The 21,781-nt window shown below is 48.9% G+C and overlaps 1 protein-coding gene across 3 annotated transcripts in view; it reads right to left on the minus strand.

The window, feature by feature from the left end:
* Nucleotides 1-21,781, minus strand: part of SGSM1 (small G protein signaling modulator 1) — an 84,339-nt gene that overhangs the window by 51,795 nt on the left and 10,763 nt on the right. For all 3 annotated transcript variants that reach the window (XM_036823772.1, XM_036823771.1, XM_036823770.1), the window contains exons 3-5: nt 7,935-8,010; nt 4,820-4,982; nt 2,557-2,709 (exon numbers count right to left, since the gene is read on the minus strand). In XM_036823772.1, coding sequence (XP_036679667.1) covers nt 2,557-2,709; nt 4,820-4,982; nt 7,935-8,010 — 392 coding nt within the window. The remainder of the gene's footprint in view (nt 1-2,556; nt 2,710-4,819; nt 4,983-7,934; nt 8,011-21,781) is intronic.

Raw genomic sequence — 21,781 nt, forward strand, 5'->3', positions numbered from 1 at the left:
GGTTCTGTCTGCTTCTCTTGCATCTTCCATTTCAAACACGAAGTCACTTAGAGGCTCAGATAATGTCTGCCCTTCCAATGTTATTGAGGCAAACATATGCTTTTTAGCTGTGGTGTGTCCTCAAAAGCTGTACTAATAGGCCTTCCTGTCTGGAAAACTAAAGCAGATGATGCTGGCCTGACACGCTCAAAAATGCCCCCGGCCTCTGACTCTCCAAAATAACATGCAATGTTGTCAATACGTTCGTGCTGAGTGTTTTGTTTTTTGAGTTGCTGTGTACTGGTTTCTAATTCTTTGCAAACTCATACAATCTAGAAACTAACAGAACTTCAGAATTGGAAAGGACCTTGTTCTGACCTCCTGAGGGATCTCAGGCCCAGAGAAGGTAAGTGACTTGCTGGAGGCCACACAGCAGGTGGATGCAGGCTACACCCAGCAAGCTTAGCTCTTCTTCCTGTCCTACAACAGGGGGTGAAGAACACAGGATCTGGAGTCGGACTGAGTGGGAGCCCAGCTCGGCCACTCCCTCCCTCGCTGTGTGTCTCTGGGCAGGTGACTACCTTCTCTAAACTTCGTTCTGTGCCCTCAGCTGTAAAATGGGAAGAATGACAGAACTCACCCACTTGGGGTTGCTGGGAGGAGTCAATGTCCAACTGCATGTATTAAGTCCCAACACCGGGAAGTTCTCACTAAATGTGGCAAAATCATTGTCATTTTACCCCAAAGAAATCTTCAATCAACCATAAAATTGGCTGAGGCAGAATGACACATCCTGGACATGCTCAACATCAAGTTTATACATTTTGGTGTCAGATCTGAAGCTAATACTTTGAGACACTTTCCAGCCCACCACTCGTATTCTATTCCAAAAATCAGCACAGTTATGTGATCATAACCTGGAAATAATGTCTTAAAATAGTAGGTAGGTTGGGAGCAAGATGTGACTATATAGGGTAGCCCCAAAGAGTTTCTTCCAGGTGATGGGTTTCTTTGGAACAGTTCTATAGCCTGAGTGTGGTGTTGGTTTTATGAAACTATGCATGTGTTAAAATTTCATAGAATTATATAGCAAAAAAAAAAAAAAAGAATGTACCAATACTGTTGGTTTAACAGTATTGTGTCAATGGCAATTTCTTGGTTTTAAGACTTGTACTACAGTTATGTAGGATGTTAACACTGAGGGTAGGCAAGAACCCTCTGTACTACTGTTTCAATTCTGTGTGAACCTAAAATTCAAAATACAGTGTTAATGAAGAAATAGGTTGGTATTGCTGCTCAAATAAATTACTAAATAAATATGACCAACTTTTTCAGTGGGAAAACACAAGGTCATATGCCAAAGGCAATTAACTACAGAGACCCTGGACCCATAACAAGACAGGGGGCAGAGATGTGTTATAATTTACTAGAAGGTGAAGAGGTGAACTGGAGCTCCAGAGCCTGGATTTCTTTCAGTTCCTCTCCTGCCTCCGGGCCTTTGCACCTGTTGTTCCCTTTGCTGGGAACACTCTTCCCCACCCTGTTTCACAGTATCCCATCTTCTGGGATACTTGCCCTGACCACCCAGAGGAAATTAAACACCACCCACCTGTCCTGGTACACTCACCACAAATGATCACAATTACTATTTGCCTGTTTTCCCTGCTACAATGCAAGCTTCATGAGGGGAAGGACTTTGGTTTGTACTTTCATACATATTTTCCTAGCAAACAGGCAAAGAATAAAAGATGAAAACAATGATACCCACTCTGTGTGAGGATGTGGTTAAACAGGCATTTTCACATACTGAAAGATGGAAAGATTCTCAGATATATTTCTTTCTTTCTTCCATCCTCTCTGTCTCTCTTGCTGGAAAGGGGTGCTGGCCACGAGGAGTCTCAGATCATAGATCCTTCAGTAGCTCCCCACTGCTCTTTTCATAATATCCAAGTTCTTTAACATGACAGGCAAGACCAATGTATCCCCAACATCTAGGTTAGTGCCTGGCACATAGTAGATGCTCAGTAAATATATATTGGGTGAATGAATGGATGCATGGATGAATGTTTGCCAAGAGGACTTACACTGTAAAACCTTTATACCATGTCAATCTGAGCTAGGAGAGAAAATGTAAAAAATATCACTATGCATTTCCAAAACGCTGTGTACTCACTAACTCCTTTTCTCACCTCTTCTCCAGAGTGGCAGCAATTCCCATCCCGTCCCATTCACCAGAAGAGACAACAGAGGCACAGAGAAGCTAAGTGAGTCCCCTAGGGCCACAGAGTGAATAGACTGTGGGCTTCATTCATGGGAAAAGGAACATTTCTAAGATTGGAAGATCCTTATACCCCACCCCAATTCTGAAGACCCTGCATTGCTATTAAGCACCCAAATCTTCCCAAGGTTCTAAGCTAGGTTAGTTCAGAGTCAAACATCCAGAAGGCCCTTATTTAATCACTTTCACATCAAGTGTATATTAAGGGGGCAAAGGGTAAGCAGCTTTGTGCGAGAGGGTGCAATTCCTAAGAAGGCCAGCAGGTGGAGGCAGAGCGCACCCAGGTGTCTTCCGCTCACCTGCTGTTTTCCACAAGGTAATGAACAATTTTGTCCAGGACCTTCTCAAACAAGGCTGTACGGATCCACAGGTGCTTGATGGCGAGTGGGGACAGGTTGGGCAGTTTTGGCAGCTTTCGCACATTCTCCTGGAGGCCCTGGATCTGGTTTCGCCTTCAAGACCAGTAAAGGAAGATAATAGATAGTCACAAAAGAGGAAATCCAACAGGATCAATATGAAAATGGGAAAGTGTCCAACTTCTCTAAGAAATCAAGGAATGTCAATTAGAACAACAACAAGAGCCCATACTGTTCCTGGAGAATGGGAAAAGAGTTGAAAAAATAACACCGAGTGAGTGTGAAGATGTGGTAAAACTGACACTTTCATACACTGTTGATGGGTGAGCCAAATTCTCACACTGAAATTTCTGTCTCTCTCTCTCTTGGCTGGAAAGGAGTGCTGGCCAAGAACAGTCTTGGATTATAGATCTTTTGGTGGCTCCCCATTGCCCTGGAGAAGGAAGCTTTTTAACATGACTAGCAGGGCACTCCATGACCTTGCCCGTTTGCCTCTCCAGACACCTCCTTACCACTCTCTGCCTCTGACCCCATGATCCAGCCAGACAGAGATATCTGTGGATCCCTGAGGCTGCGAAGCTCTCATCTGAGGACTTTCCATGAGCTGCTGCTTCTTCCCGGCTTCCCCCGCCCACCCTATTCCCTGGCTGACTCCTTCTCACTCTTGGGGTCTCAGCGAGGGCACCCCCTCCTACAGGAAGCCCTCTTGCACCAGCTGAAGCTGGGGAGGGGCCCCTCCTCTGTGTTCCCTCAACCTCTGCAGCTTAACTTCCCGCTCACTTCTCTGTCTTCCCCTCCACACTGTGACCTCGAGGGTATGGACAATGCAACTCGACTGCTTTTAAAATAAAATATTGAGAGTCTACCAAGTGGCAAGCCTTGGCCCTTTTTCACGCCTGTATCTCCAGGGCCTAGCACAGTGCCTGGCACATACAAAGGGCTCAGTAAATATGTCCATGAATGAATGATTGCACAAATGGATGAATGGGCACCTGGAATGGACATCTCTCATTCCTCCATTAGAAAGTTGCTCCCAGTGTTATGGAAGGTCCATGGAAATCCATCCCTTTAAGAAGTTATCAGCAAACACCTGGGAATTTAGCAGATGGATTGGAAGGCACCTAAAGACCAGGTGGCTGAGGAGTCAGATTCCAAATGGGAGTTGGCAATGCCAAATCCATAGCCTTACCCATCATGCAGTTCTGGCCAGCAGCCAGGGGCTGGCAGGGCCTAAAGGGCAAGGAAAGGGCCATTTCTCATCCAGTGAAGTGGAGTAACCACTCACGGCAGAGAGGGCAAACACATGACATGCATGCCTCTCTCTCCCTTCTCTTGCCCGTAACAGGCATGGCTAATCAATCCTTGCCCTCTTTCCCATGAAGCCCACTCACAGCTCCAGAATCTTTCACAACACAACTCTGTGTGCAGCCACTAGGACCAAATGGGTTTGAAACCTATTTGCCATCCCTGACCAGGCTCCAGCTAGGGGGTTTGGCTGTGCAGTCGGGACCCTGGGGGTGGCTCGGGTGGAAGGCCCTCATGTACACACTCTCAGGCCATGAGCCTCCCCCCAGTACACACAATCAGCCACTAAGACAACATCCCCTTCAATGGCTGCTTCACTGTGAGCATCTGTCCACGCAGACAGAGACCATGTTGGTTATGTTAAACTTTGATCTTCCTGCATTTGGCACAGGCTTGGCTCAGAGTAGGCACTTATTCATTTTACAGTTGTTTCTTGGGCATTTCCCAGGTGCTGAGCACTGTCTCAGACACTGGGGACCTAATGGGGGATAGCACAGGTGCACTGCCTGCCCTCAAGGAGTTCAGAGTCAAGTGGGGGAGACAGACAACAATCAAGTAAACAGTAAACGAATGAATGAATAAATTACAGGTGGTGATAACAACTGGGAAGACAATAAACAGAGGGATATAAAAGAGAAATGGGGTGAGGGCTGGAATTTACCATTAGTTAGGGGAAGGCCTGAGGATGACAAGGAACCAGCCATGGAAGACGAGGGGTGTGAACTGGGTGGAGGGTACAGTGTGTGCAAAGGACCTGGGGTGTGAAAGAATCTGGCGGGTTTGAGGAGCAGAATGGAGAGTGGAGAGGGTGCGAGGAGGTGCAGGCTCTCACAGAGCCCGGGGAGGAGCAGGGGCTGGCCTCTGGGGGTACCCTAGCCTGTACCCCGTTCTCAGCACTTACGCGCTCTCGATCAGCTGCTCCAGGTCCTGCACCTTGCGGCTCAGCTCCTCTGCTGGCGGGAAGCTCTTGCCCACTTTCATGAAGAGAGCTGCGATCTTGTTGCTGCGCAGGAAGCCAGCCGCCCGCCTCCGCAGGCCATGCAGGACGCAGGCCTCCACAGCCGCTGCGGGGACACAATGATCAGCAGGCCCTGCCCATGCTCCCCAGTGCCCAGCCTGGCTCTGAGCTTCAGACACACACGGGTACCTTGAAGATCCGGGGACCCCAGAATCACAAATTTCATGACAGCATCATAGCAAAAAGCATGTATGCCTCTCCACCATCCAGCCCCTCAAAAGGGAGCAAGGGGGCTTAGTGGTGAACCCACGTTTGCTGCCCAAGGTCAGATCATCTCTATTCACATTCTCTCCTGGTCAATAACCAGCTGTGTGACAGGGGGCAATTACTTCCCCTCCCTGTGCCTCAGTTTCCTCATCTGTAAAACGGGGATGGTATGAACATTAACCTCATGAGGTTGCTGTTAGGATGAGGTGGGAAAAATGCACGGAAAGCACTTTGCACAGAGCCTGGCATATAGTGTGTGCTTTACGAATGTTAGCTATTACTCCTGTCAATGAGGGAGGGGAGCCTGGACCATGTGACTGCTGAGCTTTATTCTAGTTAGAGAATCACATTGTTGTCATTACTACTGTGACTCCAGTAACAGCTAACATTATGGATCTCATTTGATCCACAGCCAGGCAGAAAGGAAAACCATCCATTTTTCAGATGTGGAAACTGAGGCTCCCAGAGGTAAACTGAACTGCCCAGGGCCACCCAGCAAATAAGTGATGGAGCTGGGATTCAAACACACATCTGAACCCAAGGTGTGCTCACAACACTTGTGCCTCCACAAAGGGCCTTTGAAGAGAGGATTCAGTCATAATCTTCCCATTTCTGTGTTTCCCCTGGAGGCCCCGCCCAGCCCTCCTCAAATAAGACACCTAGGGTGTAGCCTGGGTTCTACCACTAACTTGCTGTGTGACCTCAGGCAAATAACTTTCCCCCTCTGGTCCTCAGTGTTCCCTTCTAAGAAACAGACCCTGAGCAGGCCATTCTGATGGCCCCTATCTTATATCTGATACTCTCAGCAGCCTTTATTTATCTTCTTACTTTCCGTCTTACACAGCAGACTGGGAGCTCTCTGGTATGCACTGGAGCATAATCAATGTTTATGGGAAAATGTGAATTTATAATAAGAGCCACCCCTTCTTGGGCACCTACTGGGTGTCAGACCAGTGTTAAGGTTTACCTTCCCTGATCCCCGTGGCAAAACTCATGAAGCAAGTGTTCTAGTTACTGTCATTTCAGAAGAGGACACAAGCACTCAAGAGCCTGACTAAGGTCATGCCATGTGCAAGGAGAAATACTGAGAAGTTTCGGTTTAATTGCCTGTGTTGTTTTTGTTGTTGTTGTTAGCAATGACTTGGCTCTGAAGGATTGTTCACATGTTGCCTAATCTGCTCATGGATTTAAAATATTCTGGGCGATGATCTCTAAAATATCTTCATTTTTGCTTACATACCCAGAACTTTCATTTCTTTGTACTGAGTAAGTTCATGATCCATTCCGGCTTGTTAGACATTTTTCCATTCTTTCTGACAATGGCTCATAAGGAACAATGGACAAAAGAAACCTCAGGGACATCCTTCAGGTCTCATTTAGAGCCAGCAGATTTCTCTCACCCCCAAACTCTGATCAGAGTTAGAGAATTATTATGATTTTTATCACTCTCTAGTCTTCTAAGTCTTTAATTGGTAGGTATGCTAGTGAGTCCCAAAATAGACATGCATATCATGTCTTTTGCAAATAAAAATGTCCAGGAGAAGAAAGCCAGAGATATATATCTATATTTATATAGAGAGATATATATTCCCATATATATGTATGTGTGTGTATATATATGTGCGTGCATAAATGTGTATTTTTATACATAACGTAACATCTTACAGAAAAACCCGAATGAACTTTTTGGCCAACCCAATATATACATAAAACATATTTCTGGGGCTTCCCTGGCTGTCCAGTGGTTAAGACTCGGCGCTTTCACTGCCACGGGTCCAGGTTTGATCTCTGCTCAGGGAACTAAGATTCCACAAGCCAGGAGGCGCAGTCAAAAAATATATATGTGTGTATATATATTTATTGATTTAAATAAATGCATTATCACCTAAAAAAATAAGACCTTGCCCAAGGTCACACGACCAAGAAGTGGCAGAGGTGGGATCTCAACAGAGGTGGGCCGCAAGGGGCTGAGCTGACGTCAGTGGTTTCCCAGGTCACGGCGTGTGCTCGGCCAGCTGCAGGCCCACGGGTGGTGTCCCCGGCCACCTGGATGGAAGCTGATGGGTCCCTCCATAGGGCCAAAACCGTGAGAGGGGCATTACAGCTTGTCCTTCGTTATGAGACTCCAATCACGAAATAAAAAGGTTTTCAGGGAGAAAGAAACACTCCCACATATACGTACACACTGCTTATGCACCGAATCCTGACTTCAGGGACACGGTAAGACACCTGTCTCTAGCCATTGTGAAAGTACAGTAAGAACCTGGCAGGGAGGTTATTTCTGGAACCCTGTGGGCCTCGCAGGTTCAAGGAGAGAAGTCTCAGTCACGCTCTGAGCCTGCCTCCTTTGCTGAGCCAGCTGGAAGAGATCCCTCGGGATGTGTCTATGGCTCTTGATTCCTTATTATTTTTTTTTAAGTCCTCATTCATCCTGTCTCTTTGCCTGGGTGAGGAAAGGATGCAGAGCCCATCCCTTAGATGCAAGACCCCTGGTCGCTTGGGGTAGGGTCAGTGCGAACGGAACCCACGGGAGGGAAGGCATCCTTCTGTGTCAACCATGGTTACCTTTTCCCGGGGTGCAGATGTCATTCTTAATTTCTTCTCTACTTCCAAATCTTTTCTCTACTTCCAAATTCCCTAATGGAGTCCCTTTAGGATCCAAAAATAGCTTTGCAGTTAAAAAGCAAAAGAATGACATGAGAACTTTGCTCAAAGAAAGACGCCACATCCCCGAGGCAGCCCACAGAGGGAAAAAAAAGCCACTTTTCAAGGCCACGGGCCACTAACTCACCACAGAAAGAGACGATGTGGCTGCTGTCTTCGTGGACAAACTTGCGCGTGACGGCTTCCTCCATAATCTGCTTCACCTGGAAGGCAGAGGCACCGGAGAGGGAGACCCAAACCCACTCGGGGTGCAGACACCTCAGAGGGTTACATCACCCCCCATGGCGTTCTCAGGCTGCTTGGGATGTTTTAGTAACTGCTTTCCTTCCACATCCTCCCCGCTGTGTTTTCTGTAGGGCTAGGGCCTGTGGCCTCTGATAGCCCCACACTTCACACTGAGAGCTGACACAGCACTTCCCCCGACATAACCAAGTCAGCACCCGCACCGTGAACAGCTCCCGGCCACTAAGCCCAGCAAGCTCTAAGCCTGGTTTTGCCAGCAGCATTTAAAAGTCTGAAAACTATCTAACTGAGCCTGTGGAACTGGTCCCACTTACAAATGGGGAAACTGAGGTTCAGGAAGATGAACCAGCCCACCCAAGGCCATACGGCTAGGAAGCAGCAGAGCTGGAATTCCAACTTATAAAAATGTTTCTCATTTTGTCTCCAGCTGCCATATCCTGACCCCTCTAGCTACTAGCTGTATTTCCTCAGGCAAATCATGTCGCCTCTCTGAACCTTAGTTTTCTCACTGGGTAAAGAAAGGGCTTGTAGGAACAGCACCTACAAGGGGCAATGGGAGGACTGCACAAGGTAATGCACCCCACGTGCTGAGTACAGAGCCTGGTGCGCAGTGTGCCTGCGATAAACGTTAGCTGCATGCAGGTCATTGCCCTGCCGAGAACCTCACACCTGGCCTCTTTTACCGTTATTCTGTTCCTGCCTGAAACATCACCTGTTAAGATTAAATTTCCTTGCTTGGGGGCCCACAGTGGCTGCTTTTGTAACATCCATCAGATTTGTGATTTTGTCAGCACCTGTCCTGCCTGCCAAGCTGTGGACCCCATGAGGGCAAGCACTCCATGTCTCCCTGCTTAACAACTGTGGTCCCAGCACACAGTAGGTGCTCAATAAAGTTCTGTTTGAGGAATGAATGGCTTGAAAGATCATGATTGACTTCTGCTTTGGTAGAATATTCTAGTTGAAAAACATGCTTTCTTGTCACTATAATCATGGGTAAACGGACCAGCAGCATAATGATCCCTGGAGCAAACAAAGGCACAGAGAGGTGGAGTAACCTGCCCAGAGTCACACAGCTGGTGAGGAGTGGATTCAGGGCTTGGACCCAGCTTTATCCGACTCCAGGGGTTGAGCCCCTTCTACAACATGCCGTTAAGCCCACATGGTCTCAGAGCATTTGTCTCCCTCTCTGCCCTCCTCAGCCTCAGGTACCTGCCTCCCTCTTTTCTCTGCTCCCAGCACCCAGACTTGGACATCATTTGGGAAAAGAGGCAGAGGGAGTGAGTTCAGGCCAAATAGTGGTGACAGTGGACTGTCAGGGAGGCATGGGGGTGGGTGTCCAGGCAGCTGGATCGGGAGTACTTTCAAAAGCACAGTGAGTAATCAAGAGCCAAGAACTGGGAGCCAAACAGACTTGGGTTCAAATCCTGGCTCAGCCACTTACTAGCTGTAGGAGCTTAGGCAAATTCCTTTACCCAGCTCCAATTTCTACAGAATCATTTTACTGACTCTTTTGGCTCCACCATCGAAATAGACTCAGAGTCCAACCATTTTTCCTCCCCTCCACCAGCACTGCCCAGGTGCAAGTGATCCTGGTCCAAGTCATATCTCTCCTGGATTGACACTGTAACCTCCCACTGGTCTCCCTGCATCTACATCCTAGAGGCTGTCTTAACGTGTCCAGAAGGATCTTGTTAAAAGGTAAGTCAACAGAACAACCAGACAGAAGGTCGATAAGGAAACAGAGGACTTGGACGACATTATAGACCAACTGGACCTAACAGACACATGAACTATCCAACCAACAAGAGCAGAATACACACTTTTCTCAAGTGTACATGGAATAGTCTTCAGGTTAGTGTGTTAGGACACAAAACAAGTCTTAATAAATTAAAAAAGACTGAAATCAAAGAAAGTATCTCTTCCGATCACAATGGAATGAAGCTAGAAATCAACAGCAGAAGGAAAACTGGGAAATCCAGAAATAAATGAAAATTTAAACACACGCTTAAACAATGAGTCGAAGGAATCACAAGAAAAATCAACAAACATCTTGAGACAAAAGAAAATGAAAACACAACATGCAAAAATTTATGGGATGAAAGGGAAGCAGTGATAAGAGGGAAATTTACAGTTGGAAATACTTACGTTAGAGAATAAAGATCCCAAATCAGCAATCTAACTTTACACCTTAATGAACTATAAAAGGAGAATAAACTAAACCCAAAGCTAGCAGAGGGAAATCAAGATTAGAAATAAACAAAATAGAGAACAGAAAAAATTAACAAAAGCAAGAGTTGGTTCAAACAATCAGCAAAATTGACAAACTTTAAGCTGGACTGACTAAGAAAAAAGGAGAGGGCTTCCCCGGTGGCGTAGTGGATAAGAATCTGCCTGCCAATGCAGGGGACACAGGTTTGATCCCTGGTCGGGGAAGATCCCACATGCCGTGGAGCAACTAAGCCCGTGCACCACAACTACTGAGCCTGTGCTCTAGAGCCCACGAGCCACAACTACTGAAGCCCGTGCGCCTAGAGCCCGTGCTCTACAACAAGAGAAGTCACCGCAATGAGAAGCCCGCGCACTGCAACGAAGAGTAGCCCCCGCTCTCCGCAACTAGAGAAAGCCCACGCGCAGCAACGAAGACCCAACGCAGCCAAAAATAAATAAGTAAGTAAATAAATAAATAAATATTTTTTTAAAAAAAAGAAAAAAGGAGAGAAGACTCAAATAATTGAAATCAGAATTGAAAGAGGGGACATTACAAGGGACGCCACAGAAATAAAAAGGATTATAAGAGAATACTATGAAAACTGGATACCAACAGATTGAATAACCTAATAGACACTTAATAGACTATAGTATAGTGTAAACGTAACACTTATATCCACTGGGAAACAAAAAAATTCATGTGATTCATTTTACTGTGATATTCGCTTTATTGTGGTGGTCTGGAACCAAACCTGCATTATCTCCGAGTCAAGCCTGTATATGAAAAGCCCACAGCTACCATCATACTCAATGGTGAAAGCCTGAAAAAGCTTTTCCTATAAGTTCAGGAACAAAATAAAGATGCCTGCTTTTACCTCTTCTTTTTAACATAGCACTGGAAGTCAGCCAGATATATTAGGCAAGAAAAGAAACAAAAGAGGGACGCACACTGGAAAGGAAGAAGGAAAATTATCTCTTTTCCCAGATGACATGATCTTATATTTAGATATTATATACAGAGAGAGAGGTTTGTATGCCCATGTTCATAGCAGTGTAATTAATTCACAATAGCCAAAAGGTGAAAACAACCCAAGGGTTCATCGATGGATGATAGATAAACAAAATGTAGTGTATACATACAATGGAGTATTATTTAGAGTTAAAAAGGAAGGAAATTCTGACACATGCTACAACATGGATGAACCTTTGAGCACATCATGTTAAGTGAAATAAGCCAGACACGAAGAGGCAGATACTGTAGGATTCCACTTATATGAGGCACCTAAAATAGTCAAATGCATAGAGAAAGTAGAATGGGGCTACCAGAAGTTGGGGTGGGGGCGAGGGGAAAATGGGGAGTTAGTGCTTAATGGGTACAGAATTTCAGTTTTGCAAGATAAAAAGAGTTCTAGACACTGGCTACACAATAATGTAAACATACTTAACACTACTGAACTTAAAAATGGTGAAGCATGTGAATTTTCTGTTCTCTGTATTTTACCACAATTTTAAGAAGCATGTATGTGTTAATGTAGTATAAATAAATATTTTCTAGTTAGAAAAAACAGGGTAAGTCCGACCACCATCCCTCCGGTGCTCAGAGCTCTCCCGTGGCTCCCATCTCACCTGGAGTGACAACCCAAGTGCTCACGATGGCCCACAAGGCTCCACATGACCTGGGTCCATCACTGTCCTCCCAGCCTCCTCCCCCACTGGTCCTGTCACTCACTCCACATACCCGATATCTCCTTGCTGTTTGCCCAGCTCAGAGGGCACGGTCCCACCTCACGCCTTCACACTTGCTGTTCCCTTTACTGACCCAGCACAGGAACATTTGGCTCTGCCGGCCTGGTGTTCCCTGCAGCAGCAGGACAGCTCTGGGGGGTGGGAGGAGTGCCGAAGCGTGACCACTCCATTTCAGGGCAGGCCTCAGCTCCTTCCAGAGGGCCAGCCCTCTCTTAAGCAGGTCACAGCCCTCCTGCTAATGTCCTCCTGTTCCTTGGAGGCGGCCATCTGCCTGTCACCCTCTGGAGTGGCTCTGATGCAGAGGCCCTGCTGCCAGCCTGCCCCTTTCCCCACGGTTAGCGCAGAGACCACCAGGCCCCATCGGCTCCCTCCACAAAAGGAGGCTGTGAGCTTCCTCAGGATGTGTGAAAAACCCTTCAGCTTTAGCTTCCGGCTCTGCTAGCAACTAGTAGGGGCCCTGAGGCTGGCAACACCCCTCTGGCCTCAAAGACCTGCCCAGGATGCCTTAACCTCTTTCCATTCCTTTTCCTTGTCACCTGCTTTCCAATCCTGTAAACTGTCACCTCCCCTAATGTTATGGGCTCAGCTGTGTCCCTCCCTGGCCCCCCACCAAATTCATGTTGAAATCCTATCCCTTAGGACCTCAGAATGTGACAGTATTTGGAGATGAGATCTTTACAGAGTGATTAAGTGAAAATCAGGACATTCGAGTGAGCCTTCATCTGATATCATCTGGGGTCTTTATAAGAGGAAATTTGAACGTGGACAGGTACAGAGGGAAGACCATGTGAAGATACAGGGAGAAGACAGCCATCAACAGCCGAGGAGAGAGACCCAGAACAGACCCTTCCCGCCCGGCCCTCAGAAGGAACCAATCCTGCCGACACCTTGATCTTGGACTTCCAGCCTCTAAAACTGTGAGAAAATAAATTTCTGTTGTTTAAGCCACCAAGTGGTACCTTGTTATGGCAGCCCGAGCAGACTGATACATCTGCCGTCTTCCTCTCTCCCTCTCTCTGGAAGGCCTGGGGCATCCCTAACCATCACATTTGGCAGATAACACTGATGTAGTACAAAGAGGATGGGGCCTGGAGGCTTTGACTCCTCTGTGTTGCAGGATGGCCTGGCCAAGCAAAATTAAGATTCAGAGGTCACCTGGTGAAAAACCATGGGCAGGTGTCTTTACTGGGGGCTCTGTGTGTTTGAGTGATAGCAAGAGGGCTTTCTGGTTTGGGGCTGGAAAGGAAGGAAGAGTGTGGGGTACAGGGGCCATGGGACTCAGGGGTGGGGAGAGGATGGCGGTGGGGGCCATGAGAAGGTTCTGATGATGTGGCAGAGGACACAATGCACCACTCAGATCCCGTGAGGACCGGAGGCTGCCAGGTGCTGGGAGAGCTGCTGTCCCTTAGGAAACAGGGTCACCTCAGCTGCAGAGAGGGCCTCCCCCAAGGTCGCAGTCCTGCCCGGGGTGGCCCGTCCAGCGGATGATGCATGTGGGGTGTGAAGATCCGGCATCCTTGCCCTAACATGGGACAGCTCTAAAGGGCCGTCCCAGCTCTCCACAGGGCTGAGGCTTCCACGGAGGCCACATTGTGGCCCAACTTCTCCCTCCACCCACTCCTGCTTCTCTGCCTCACCTCCCCTGGTGTGGACCCCGAGAGCGTGCCCTCACAGACCTCCGGCATCCTGATCTCTATCTCAGCACTGACCTCGGATCAACATGTCTGGACAGCAATCTACAGGGACAAGTTGCAAGTTGATACAAACGCAGGTGAATTCATCTGGGCAGGCGGCAAGAGAACCAGCCCTCGGATACTGAGTTCAAGGTGGAGAGAGCTGCAGGGGTGGAGTCAGACAGTCCTGCCCTGAAGGGGCCCTTAGTCCAAAGAGCCACAAGCTAAGGGAGGTGGGAGGTAAGTGCGATGGGGACCAGCAGAGCTCCTCGGGGCGGGGCCCAGAAGCACCAGCACTGGCACCAGCTGGGAACTGGTTAGAGATACAAATGCTCAGCCTCACCCTGGACCTACTGAATAAGAAACTCTGGGGTGGTGATCAAGCCCTCCAGGTGATCTCAAGCACGCTCAGACTGTACTCAAGGATCTAAGGGGATGGAAAAGGAGAGGGGGGGAGAGTGGGGAAGGGTGGGGAGGATATAAAACAAGGAGCTGCCCCAAAATCCTTAAGAAAGAGGCGTAGCAGTCACAGCTGTCTCTGGGGACCCTCCCCACACAGCCTACCCCTTCTGGGAACCTCTCCCTCCCACCCTGATCAGACTGGGGGCAGTAGTGGTTCCTGGTTCCCCAATGTTAATATCACGGGGTCTCACAGCATCCTTCCCTTGCCTTAGTCAACAGCCCTTTATTAAATTCACCTTAATGTACTCAGTTTGGGGGAAGCACTTGCTTCCTATCGGCACCCTGACTGCACACACGCATTGTCTCAACTCCAAAATCTGCAGAGCAGGGAAGGCCGTCTGCTTACAGCTGTGGAGCCTGAAACTCAAAGGGTAACCTTGCTGTTGAGGTCACACAGCTGGGAAGCTGGCTGCAGGGAGGAGCCCGTGGCTGCCTGGCTCTGGGCCTCTTATCCTGGGGATGGATCTGGGGGTGGGTGGTGGAGGGGAGAATGCAGCACCCACGGTGTTCTCAGCCTGAACAAGGGGTTCTGGCGAGTGAGGGCCCCTCCCACCTCCGTTGGCTCCCAGCTGTGGGCTAGAATATCTCCCCAGAAGTTCATAACAGGCTGACAGCCGGAGGCCAGGAGAGGAAATTAAAAGGCAATGCTGTGGGAGCCTTCCCCAGAAGGTCACTGAGAGTCTTGCAGAAGAGGGCATGGTCTCGCCGCAGGAAGAAAGAGGCTGCTGCCCACTCCCGCGAGGGGGGGACCCATCCCCGGGGACAGATCAGCACTGTGGGCGGGGGAAGAGGGTCTGGCAGCTGCGGAAGACTTCTGAAATTAGTTTAACCACCTTCCCCCTCTCAGACCCCCAGACATGGTCTTGAACTTGGTCCACCTTGGAGGCAGACAGATTTGAGGGACCGTGGGGTAGTTTGGAGACAGTGGCAGTGGCAGGGTGCCATCCTGGCTCCTTGCGGCCTGTGTGATTTTCTAAGCTTTGGACCAGGAATCCCGCCCCATTTGGGCGGCACAGAGGCAGTGACTATGGTTGGTGCCACTCTGGAGCCACACAGACCTGCATTCTCATCCCAGCCCGGCCACTCACGTCCAGTGTGAGCTCGGTCGAGTCGTGCCCCTGCTGGCACCTCAGTTTCCTCATCTGTAAAGTGGAACCTATCATCCCCTGGGGCTGTGCTGAGAATTAAATGTGATGTGACTGGTGAAAGGGCAGGCCGGGCTAGCACACAGTAGGAGGTTTATGACGCTAAAGCTTACCCTCACTTTTCTGGGCACTCGCTGTGTTCCGGGGACTATTTGTAAGCACAACCTTAATGAGGTCATTTCCCGAGTTCTTCCCATTTTATAGATGGGGAAACTGACGCACAAAGATTAGCTACCCTGACCCAGGTCACACAGAGGCAGCAGGATTCAGACCCAGGGCCTTTGTTCTAATAAATACTTTGTCTCTCACTGCAGAAGCGGAGGCCACTGTGAACAAAATGCTTCTGTTATTCTCCTTTTGTTTTGTCATTCTGCTTTTGTTATTAAAGGAGAATGTATACTAAGAGCATCTACAAAGTGCCAGGTGATCTGTTTAGAATGTCTGATTTAATCCTCACGAGAGAATTATTATCCCCATTTTAAAGACGGATAAAGTGAGGCACAGAGAGTTTATACAACTTGTCTGTAGGTCACACAGCCAGGACTTGAACCCAGGTCTGTCTGACGGCCTGACCTGGAGCCCTGCCTCCAGCCCTGCCCAATCTTGGGTCAGGCCCTCTGAAATCCCAAGCTGCTGAGAAACCTGTGAGGAGGGATTCTCCAGTGTCTCCCAACTTGGGGATGGAAAGAGGCACTGAACTGGGAGTCAGAAGACCTGGGTCACCTGGATGTGACTCCGCCAACTACAGCGCACTGTGGGGACCCTTCAGAGGCAGGGGGACCTCAAAGGTCACAGTGGTCGGGAAACTGTGATCCCTCTCCAGCTCCATTCTAAGGAGTCCTCCAACAACTGCTTGCGTTTCTCCAACGATGGGGAGCTCACTCTTTTTGGAACCAGCTTCTCAGCTCTAAGGACAGGATGTGAGGAGGCAGTTGAGAGAGGCTAAGAGCCTAGGAGGTGGAGTCACTGACCTGGGGTCCAATCCTTGGCCACTCACTGCCCACATGATGCTAGACAAGCTTCCCCATCTGTAAAATGGGGTGGATGGTCTTAGCACCCCTACCTCACAGGCGTAATGTGAGGCTTGAATGAGACTGTGGAGACTGTACCTGGCACATAGTAAGGATGCTACAAACAGTAATGACTCTTGAGATGATAGTGATGGTCAGGTTCACTGCGTGGCCCACAGTGGATTTTCATGAGGGTTAGTTAGTTAGGTGAATGGCCAATTGCTAAGGCGCCCTTTCAGCTCTATTCACCAACCCCAACTTCCTCTGGCTGTGGCCCAGCGTGCCTCCACATCAGGTCTCAGAGCACCTACCCCACCCCACCGCCAGCCCCACCCTGCAACCATTCAGAAATATGCCCCGCCCTCCCCCAGCCCTCCCTCCTTCTACCTGCAAATATTTAAACAGCATAAAAGGAGGATTAATCTCAGGAGGGAGATAGGGAAATCCGGGCCAATCTGCAAAGCCGGAAGGGGGGCTCCTGGTGGCTCCCCGGTCTGCCCTGTGTCTCTCCTCCTCACACCTGCCACCTGCCCACACCCAGGTACCCTCATGTTGCCCACCTGGAACACTGCCAGGTTCCAAATCAACTTGCTCCTCCTCCCTGCCTCTCCACACTGTGTTTACTCCTCTAAGCCCCGGATGGGAATCACATGGCCCAGTATGCAGGGCTGTCATAAGGATTACGGAAAATACAGGCAGGGGACCTCAAACGAGACCCAGCACACAGCTGGCACCATATAAAAGGAGGCATTTTAGTGATGTGACTAAGAACATGGGCTTGGGAGCCACCAGGCCCAGGACTAACTCCAGCTCTGCTGTTAGCTGGGGAACCTCGGGCCTCGGTTTCCTCATCTGTGAAATGGGGATGATGTTTGCACCACCTCACAGGGCTGCTATGGGAGGATTCCATAGACAAAACAAGCACAGTGCTCAGAACCGCCCTGTCTAAAACAGAGTCTCTTGCATGGCACCCTAGAACTTATCACAGCCTGATCGTCACTACACGTCTGTGGATTTATTCATTCAGTGTCCGTCTCTCCCAAGTAAACCTTGAGCCCCTAGGACAAGCAGTTCAATATATATTTGGTGATGACTCTGATTATATCAATAACACGAATACCAGTAGCCGATGCTTATGGAGCTGGGTTCCAGGCAGTGTCCTAAGCCCCTTTGACGCCTGATCTTGTTTGCTATGTGTGTAAGGCTGGGGTCAGCAAACTTCTTCCATGTGTGTAAGGCTGGGGTCAGCAAACTTCTTCTGTAATAAGTCAGACAGCAAATACTTCAGGCTTTAGGATTGCGGTGCCATATAAAATACAGGATGCCCAGTAAAATCTAAATTTCAGATAAATAAGATATATATATATATTTAGTATAAGTATGTTGCAAATAGTGAATGGTAAATACTTTTGCTAAAACATTACTGTTTCCCTGAAAGTCAAATTTAATTGGGCTTTCTGAATTTTCATTTGTTAAATCTGGCAAACCTCTTTTTTAGGCCACCTACAGTCTACATCACAGAAGTCTTTTTTGCTTTTACAACCCTTTGTAATGTAAAAAGCACTCTTGGCTCAAGGGCAGCACACAAACAGGCTACATTTGGGCCACGGGGACCCCTGGTTTAAAGCACCCAGCACAGTGCCTGTGGCACATAGGAGGCCTAAATAAACATCACCAGAGCTGCCACCTGCTCGGCGGAGGCCTTAGAGCATCCGCACGCCAGCCGGGCGTCTCAGGTGGCAGGGGCCAGGTGGTGCAGGTGGGTGAGTACTGCTTAGGCAGCAACAGCTTCTGAGATGGAGGCCCCTAGGCAGCCTGACTCTTAACGTCTGCAAGAAACTCACGGTGGAGTTAGATTAGGATGCCTGGAGGGCCTTCGAAGTGGTTTTAAAAATAACTCTCAGGGACTTCCCTGGTGGCACAGTGGTTGAGAATCCACCTGCCAATGTTCGAGTCCTGGTCTGGGAAGATCCCACAGGCCGCGGAGCAACTAAGCCAGGGCACCACAACTACTGAGGCTGTGCTCTAGAGCCCGTGAGCCACAACTACTGAGCCCACGCACCACAACGACTGAAGCCCGCAGGCCTAGAACCCGTGGTCCGCAACAAGAGAAGCCACCGCACTGAGAAGCACGTGCACCACAACAAAGAGTAGCCCCCGCTCGCCGCAACTAGAGAAAGCCCGCGTGCAGCAAAGAAGACCCAACGCAGCCAAAAATAAATAAAAAACAAAACAAAACTCTCAGCATGTAGGGAAAGTGGGGAGAAAAGGGGGGGTGGCTCAAAGGCCCCCTCGACAATGACTGGGGTGCGGGGGGTGAGAGGTGGATAGGCTGGGCCACTCTGCAGGCACCCCGGATGCTGAGAACAAGATGCAGATACCTTAAGAGGCCAGTATTTCCAGCCCTGCCTCAGGACGCAGGTCCCCAAAGGCAATGCAATGGGCTCACCTCCATGCCTTTGCCCACGTGGTGCCTTCTGCCAGATGCCCCTCCATGCATGCTCCAGCTAGCTAACTGCAACTCAGGCTTCAGCCCAGGTGTCCCCTCCTCCTGGGAGCCTTCCTGGACTTTCCATACCCCAAGCGGGGATAAGCGTGCCTCTTCCACGTTCCGCTAACACCTGCAGTCAAAACTGACTGCTCAGTGAGTCAACCTACACAGAGCGCCTCCTATGTGTGCGGCATTAGGTGGCAAGCAGATGGAGTCCCTGTCTTCATGGAGGTCACAGTCCAGCAAGGTGGAAAGACATTAACGAAATCACACCAACAGGTAGATAATGACGAAGTGAGACCAGTTCTCTGCAGTGAAAGAACTTGGTTCTATGAGAACAAATAACAAGGAAGCTGGGTGGGTGGGGAGGTCAGGGAGGGCTTCCTGCAGGAGGTGATGCTCAAGATCTGAAGTACAAGTAGAAATGAACTCTCTGGGCTTCGGATTCACCAACTCTAAAGCACAGGGAAAAAACTTCCTCCTGCTACTGCCCCCACAGAGGTGCCCTGGAGCTCAAAGGAAGGAACAGATGTACGGGCAGTGTGGCAGGGAAAAGCACTACATGGAAATAGCTGGCGGCTCTGTATTTTTTAATTTGATATGGGCGAGGCACGCAGGAGGTGAGAGTTGGGAGGGGCTGGAACAGGGCTGAGGCTGATGGGTGGGGTGGGGGGGGGTGGAAAGGGATATTTTGGTAAGCTCCGAAGCACAGACACAGATGTGGGGGCTGGATGGGACCGCCTGGCAAGCTGTAACTATTCCCATGGTGTGGCTCCACCTGCCTTTCCTGCCAAATCCTGTCCCTTCCCAGTCACACCTGCATTCCTTCTGTGTGACCCACGTGACTCCCACCACCTGACATTCGCTTCTGCAGTCCCCTGCACCTGACATCCCCACCCACTCTTACCTCCACCTCCAGCTCTGGAAAAACCACCCAGTGCTCCAGAACCACCCAGTGCTCCAGAACCAGATAACGTGACCTTCTTACTCCCTCCTGAGACCCCCTCGAGTTGATGTGATGCCCCCTCCCTTTCCCAGCTCCTAGAGTAACACCCACTGCACAGCCATGAGCACTGGACTCTGGAATCAAACTTCCAGGATTCATATCCCAGCTCATGCACGCATGATCTCGGGCAAATCATGTCCCTTCTCTGAGCCTCAGCATTCCCAACCATAAAATGGGTGCTATTCATATTAGTGTTATATTAGTATTTGTATTAGATGTTAGTATTGCCTCACAGGCATAAGATGATACATTTTGTAGCAATATCTCTTGGATCTGTCTCTGAAGGCAAAAGAAATAAAAGCAAAAATAAACAAATGAGACCTAATTAAACTTAAAAGCTTTTGCACAGCAAGAGAAACCATCGACAAAACAAAAAGACAACCTACGGAATGGGAGAAAACATATGCAAATGATATGACCGATAAGGGGTTGATATCCAAAATATATATAAACACCTCAGACAACTCAATATAAAGCATTAAACACAATAGCAGCCACATAGTAGGTGCTTTATGCATTTGTTTTATGTAAGAACAACTGGCATTTATTTATAAAGTGCTCACTGTGTGACTGGCACTGTGTTTAGGGGGTTTATCTCATCCAATCCTTGTGGTAATTTGGAGAAATGGATACAATTAGCCTCCTCATTTTACGAACGAGGAAACTGAGTTTCAGTGAGATTAAATGACTTTCCAAGAGCACAAGGTTTTCAAATGGCAGGGCAGGGATTCAAACCCATGACTACCTGCTCTGCATCGAGCCTGGCACACAGTAGGTTCATTCATTCATTCAACAGACACCTACGGATGCTTCCCACAAGCTGGGTAGGAGCTTTACATATGTGAGCCCAAAGATTCACAGTAATATAGGTGTCATTGCTACTATTCTCATTTTTCCAACGAAGCAGCAGACCTGGGAGGGACAAAGATCATCTGGCCTGTGAAGAGGCTGGGATCTGAATCAAGGTCTCCTGCTCCGGAGTCCCAAGTCACGGTGGGGACGCTAGCAGCCAGGTGGCCAACGCACCGGCTCCCTCAGCCCAGTGCAGCCCAACGTCACAGTCACAGCCAGGGTCCAGCAGCACCTGCCAGCTCCACCTCTGCCCCAGCCATCATCTTTCATCACCCATCTCTCCCAGCTCGCCAGGCACCTCCTAGCTTCCTCTCTCTGCCACATGTCGGTTCCCGAAGGAAAATCATAGTCACGAAAAGAATGTCCAAGCTGAAATGCTTATTACTAAATGAAAGAAGCCACTCTGAAAAGGTAGCATACTGTATGACTCCAACTGTATGACATTCTGGAAAAAGCAAAACTATGGAAGCAGTAGAAAGATCAGTGGTTGCCAGGGATTGGGGGGAGAGAAGGATGAACAGGTAGAACACAGAGGATTTTAGGGCAGTGAAACTGTTCTGTGTGATGCTATAATGGTGGATACACGTCCTTATGCATTTCTCCAGACCCATAGCATGCACATCACCAAGACTGAACCCTAGTGTAGCTATGAACTTGGGGTGATAATGTGTCAATGTAGGTTCCTCCATTGTAACAAATGTCCCATTCTGGTGGGGGGTCCATAGTGGGGAAGGCTGTGCATGTGTGGGGCAGGGAGAGTAAGGGAAATCTCTGTACTTTTCATTTAATTTTTACTGTGAACCTAAACTGCTCTAAACAATAAAGTCTGTTTTCCAAAAAAATGTCTTTACCTTACTCTGCCACTCATGGAGGATGTCGGCAGGGGTCCCAGCTTTTGGGCAAACAGGCTGAGTCTCCTTCCAAAGAGACTCCTCCACGCCTTCAGCCTGTGTGGTCTGCAGGCGGCTCTGGGGCCTCGCAGAGCAGGGGTCTGAAGGTGTCTGGCACTAGGACCTCAGCAACCACCGGGAATGGATCGAAGCTTCCTTTTTGGGGACTCTCTCTCGCTTGCAGTTCCAGGACTGATCTGCCCCACCCTCCCGCCCACATCCTTCCATCCTGCCCACCACATCCACGC

The sequence above is a fragment of the Balaenoptera musculus genome, chromosome 14 (genome assembly GCF_009873245.2).
Source record: "Balaenoptera musculus isolate JJ_BM4_2016_0621 chromosome 14, mBalMus1.pri.v3, whole genome shotgun sequence".
Lineage (NCBI taxonomy): Eukaryota > Metazoa > Chordata > Mammalia > Artiodactyla > Balaenopteridae > Balaenoptera > Balaenoptera musculus.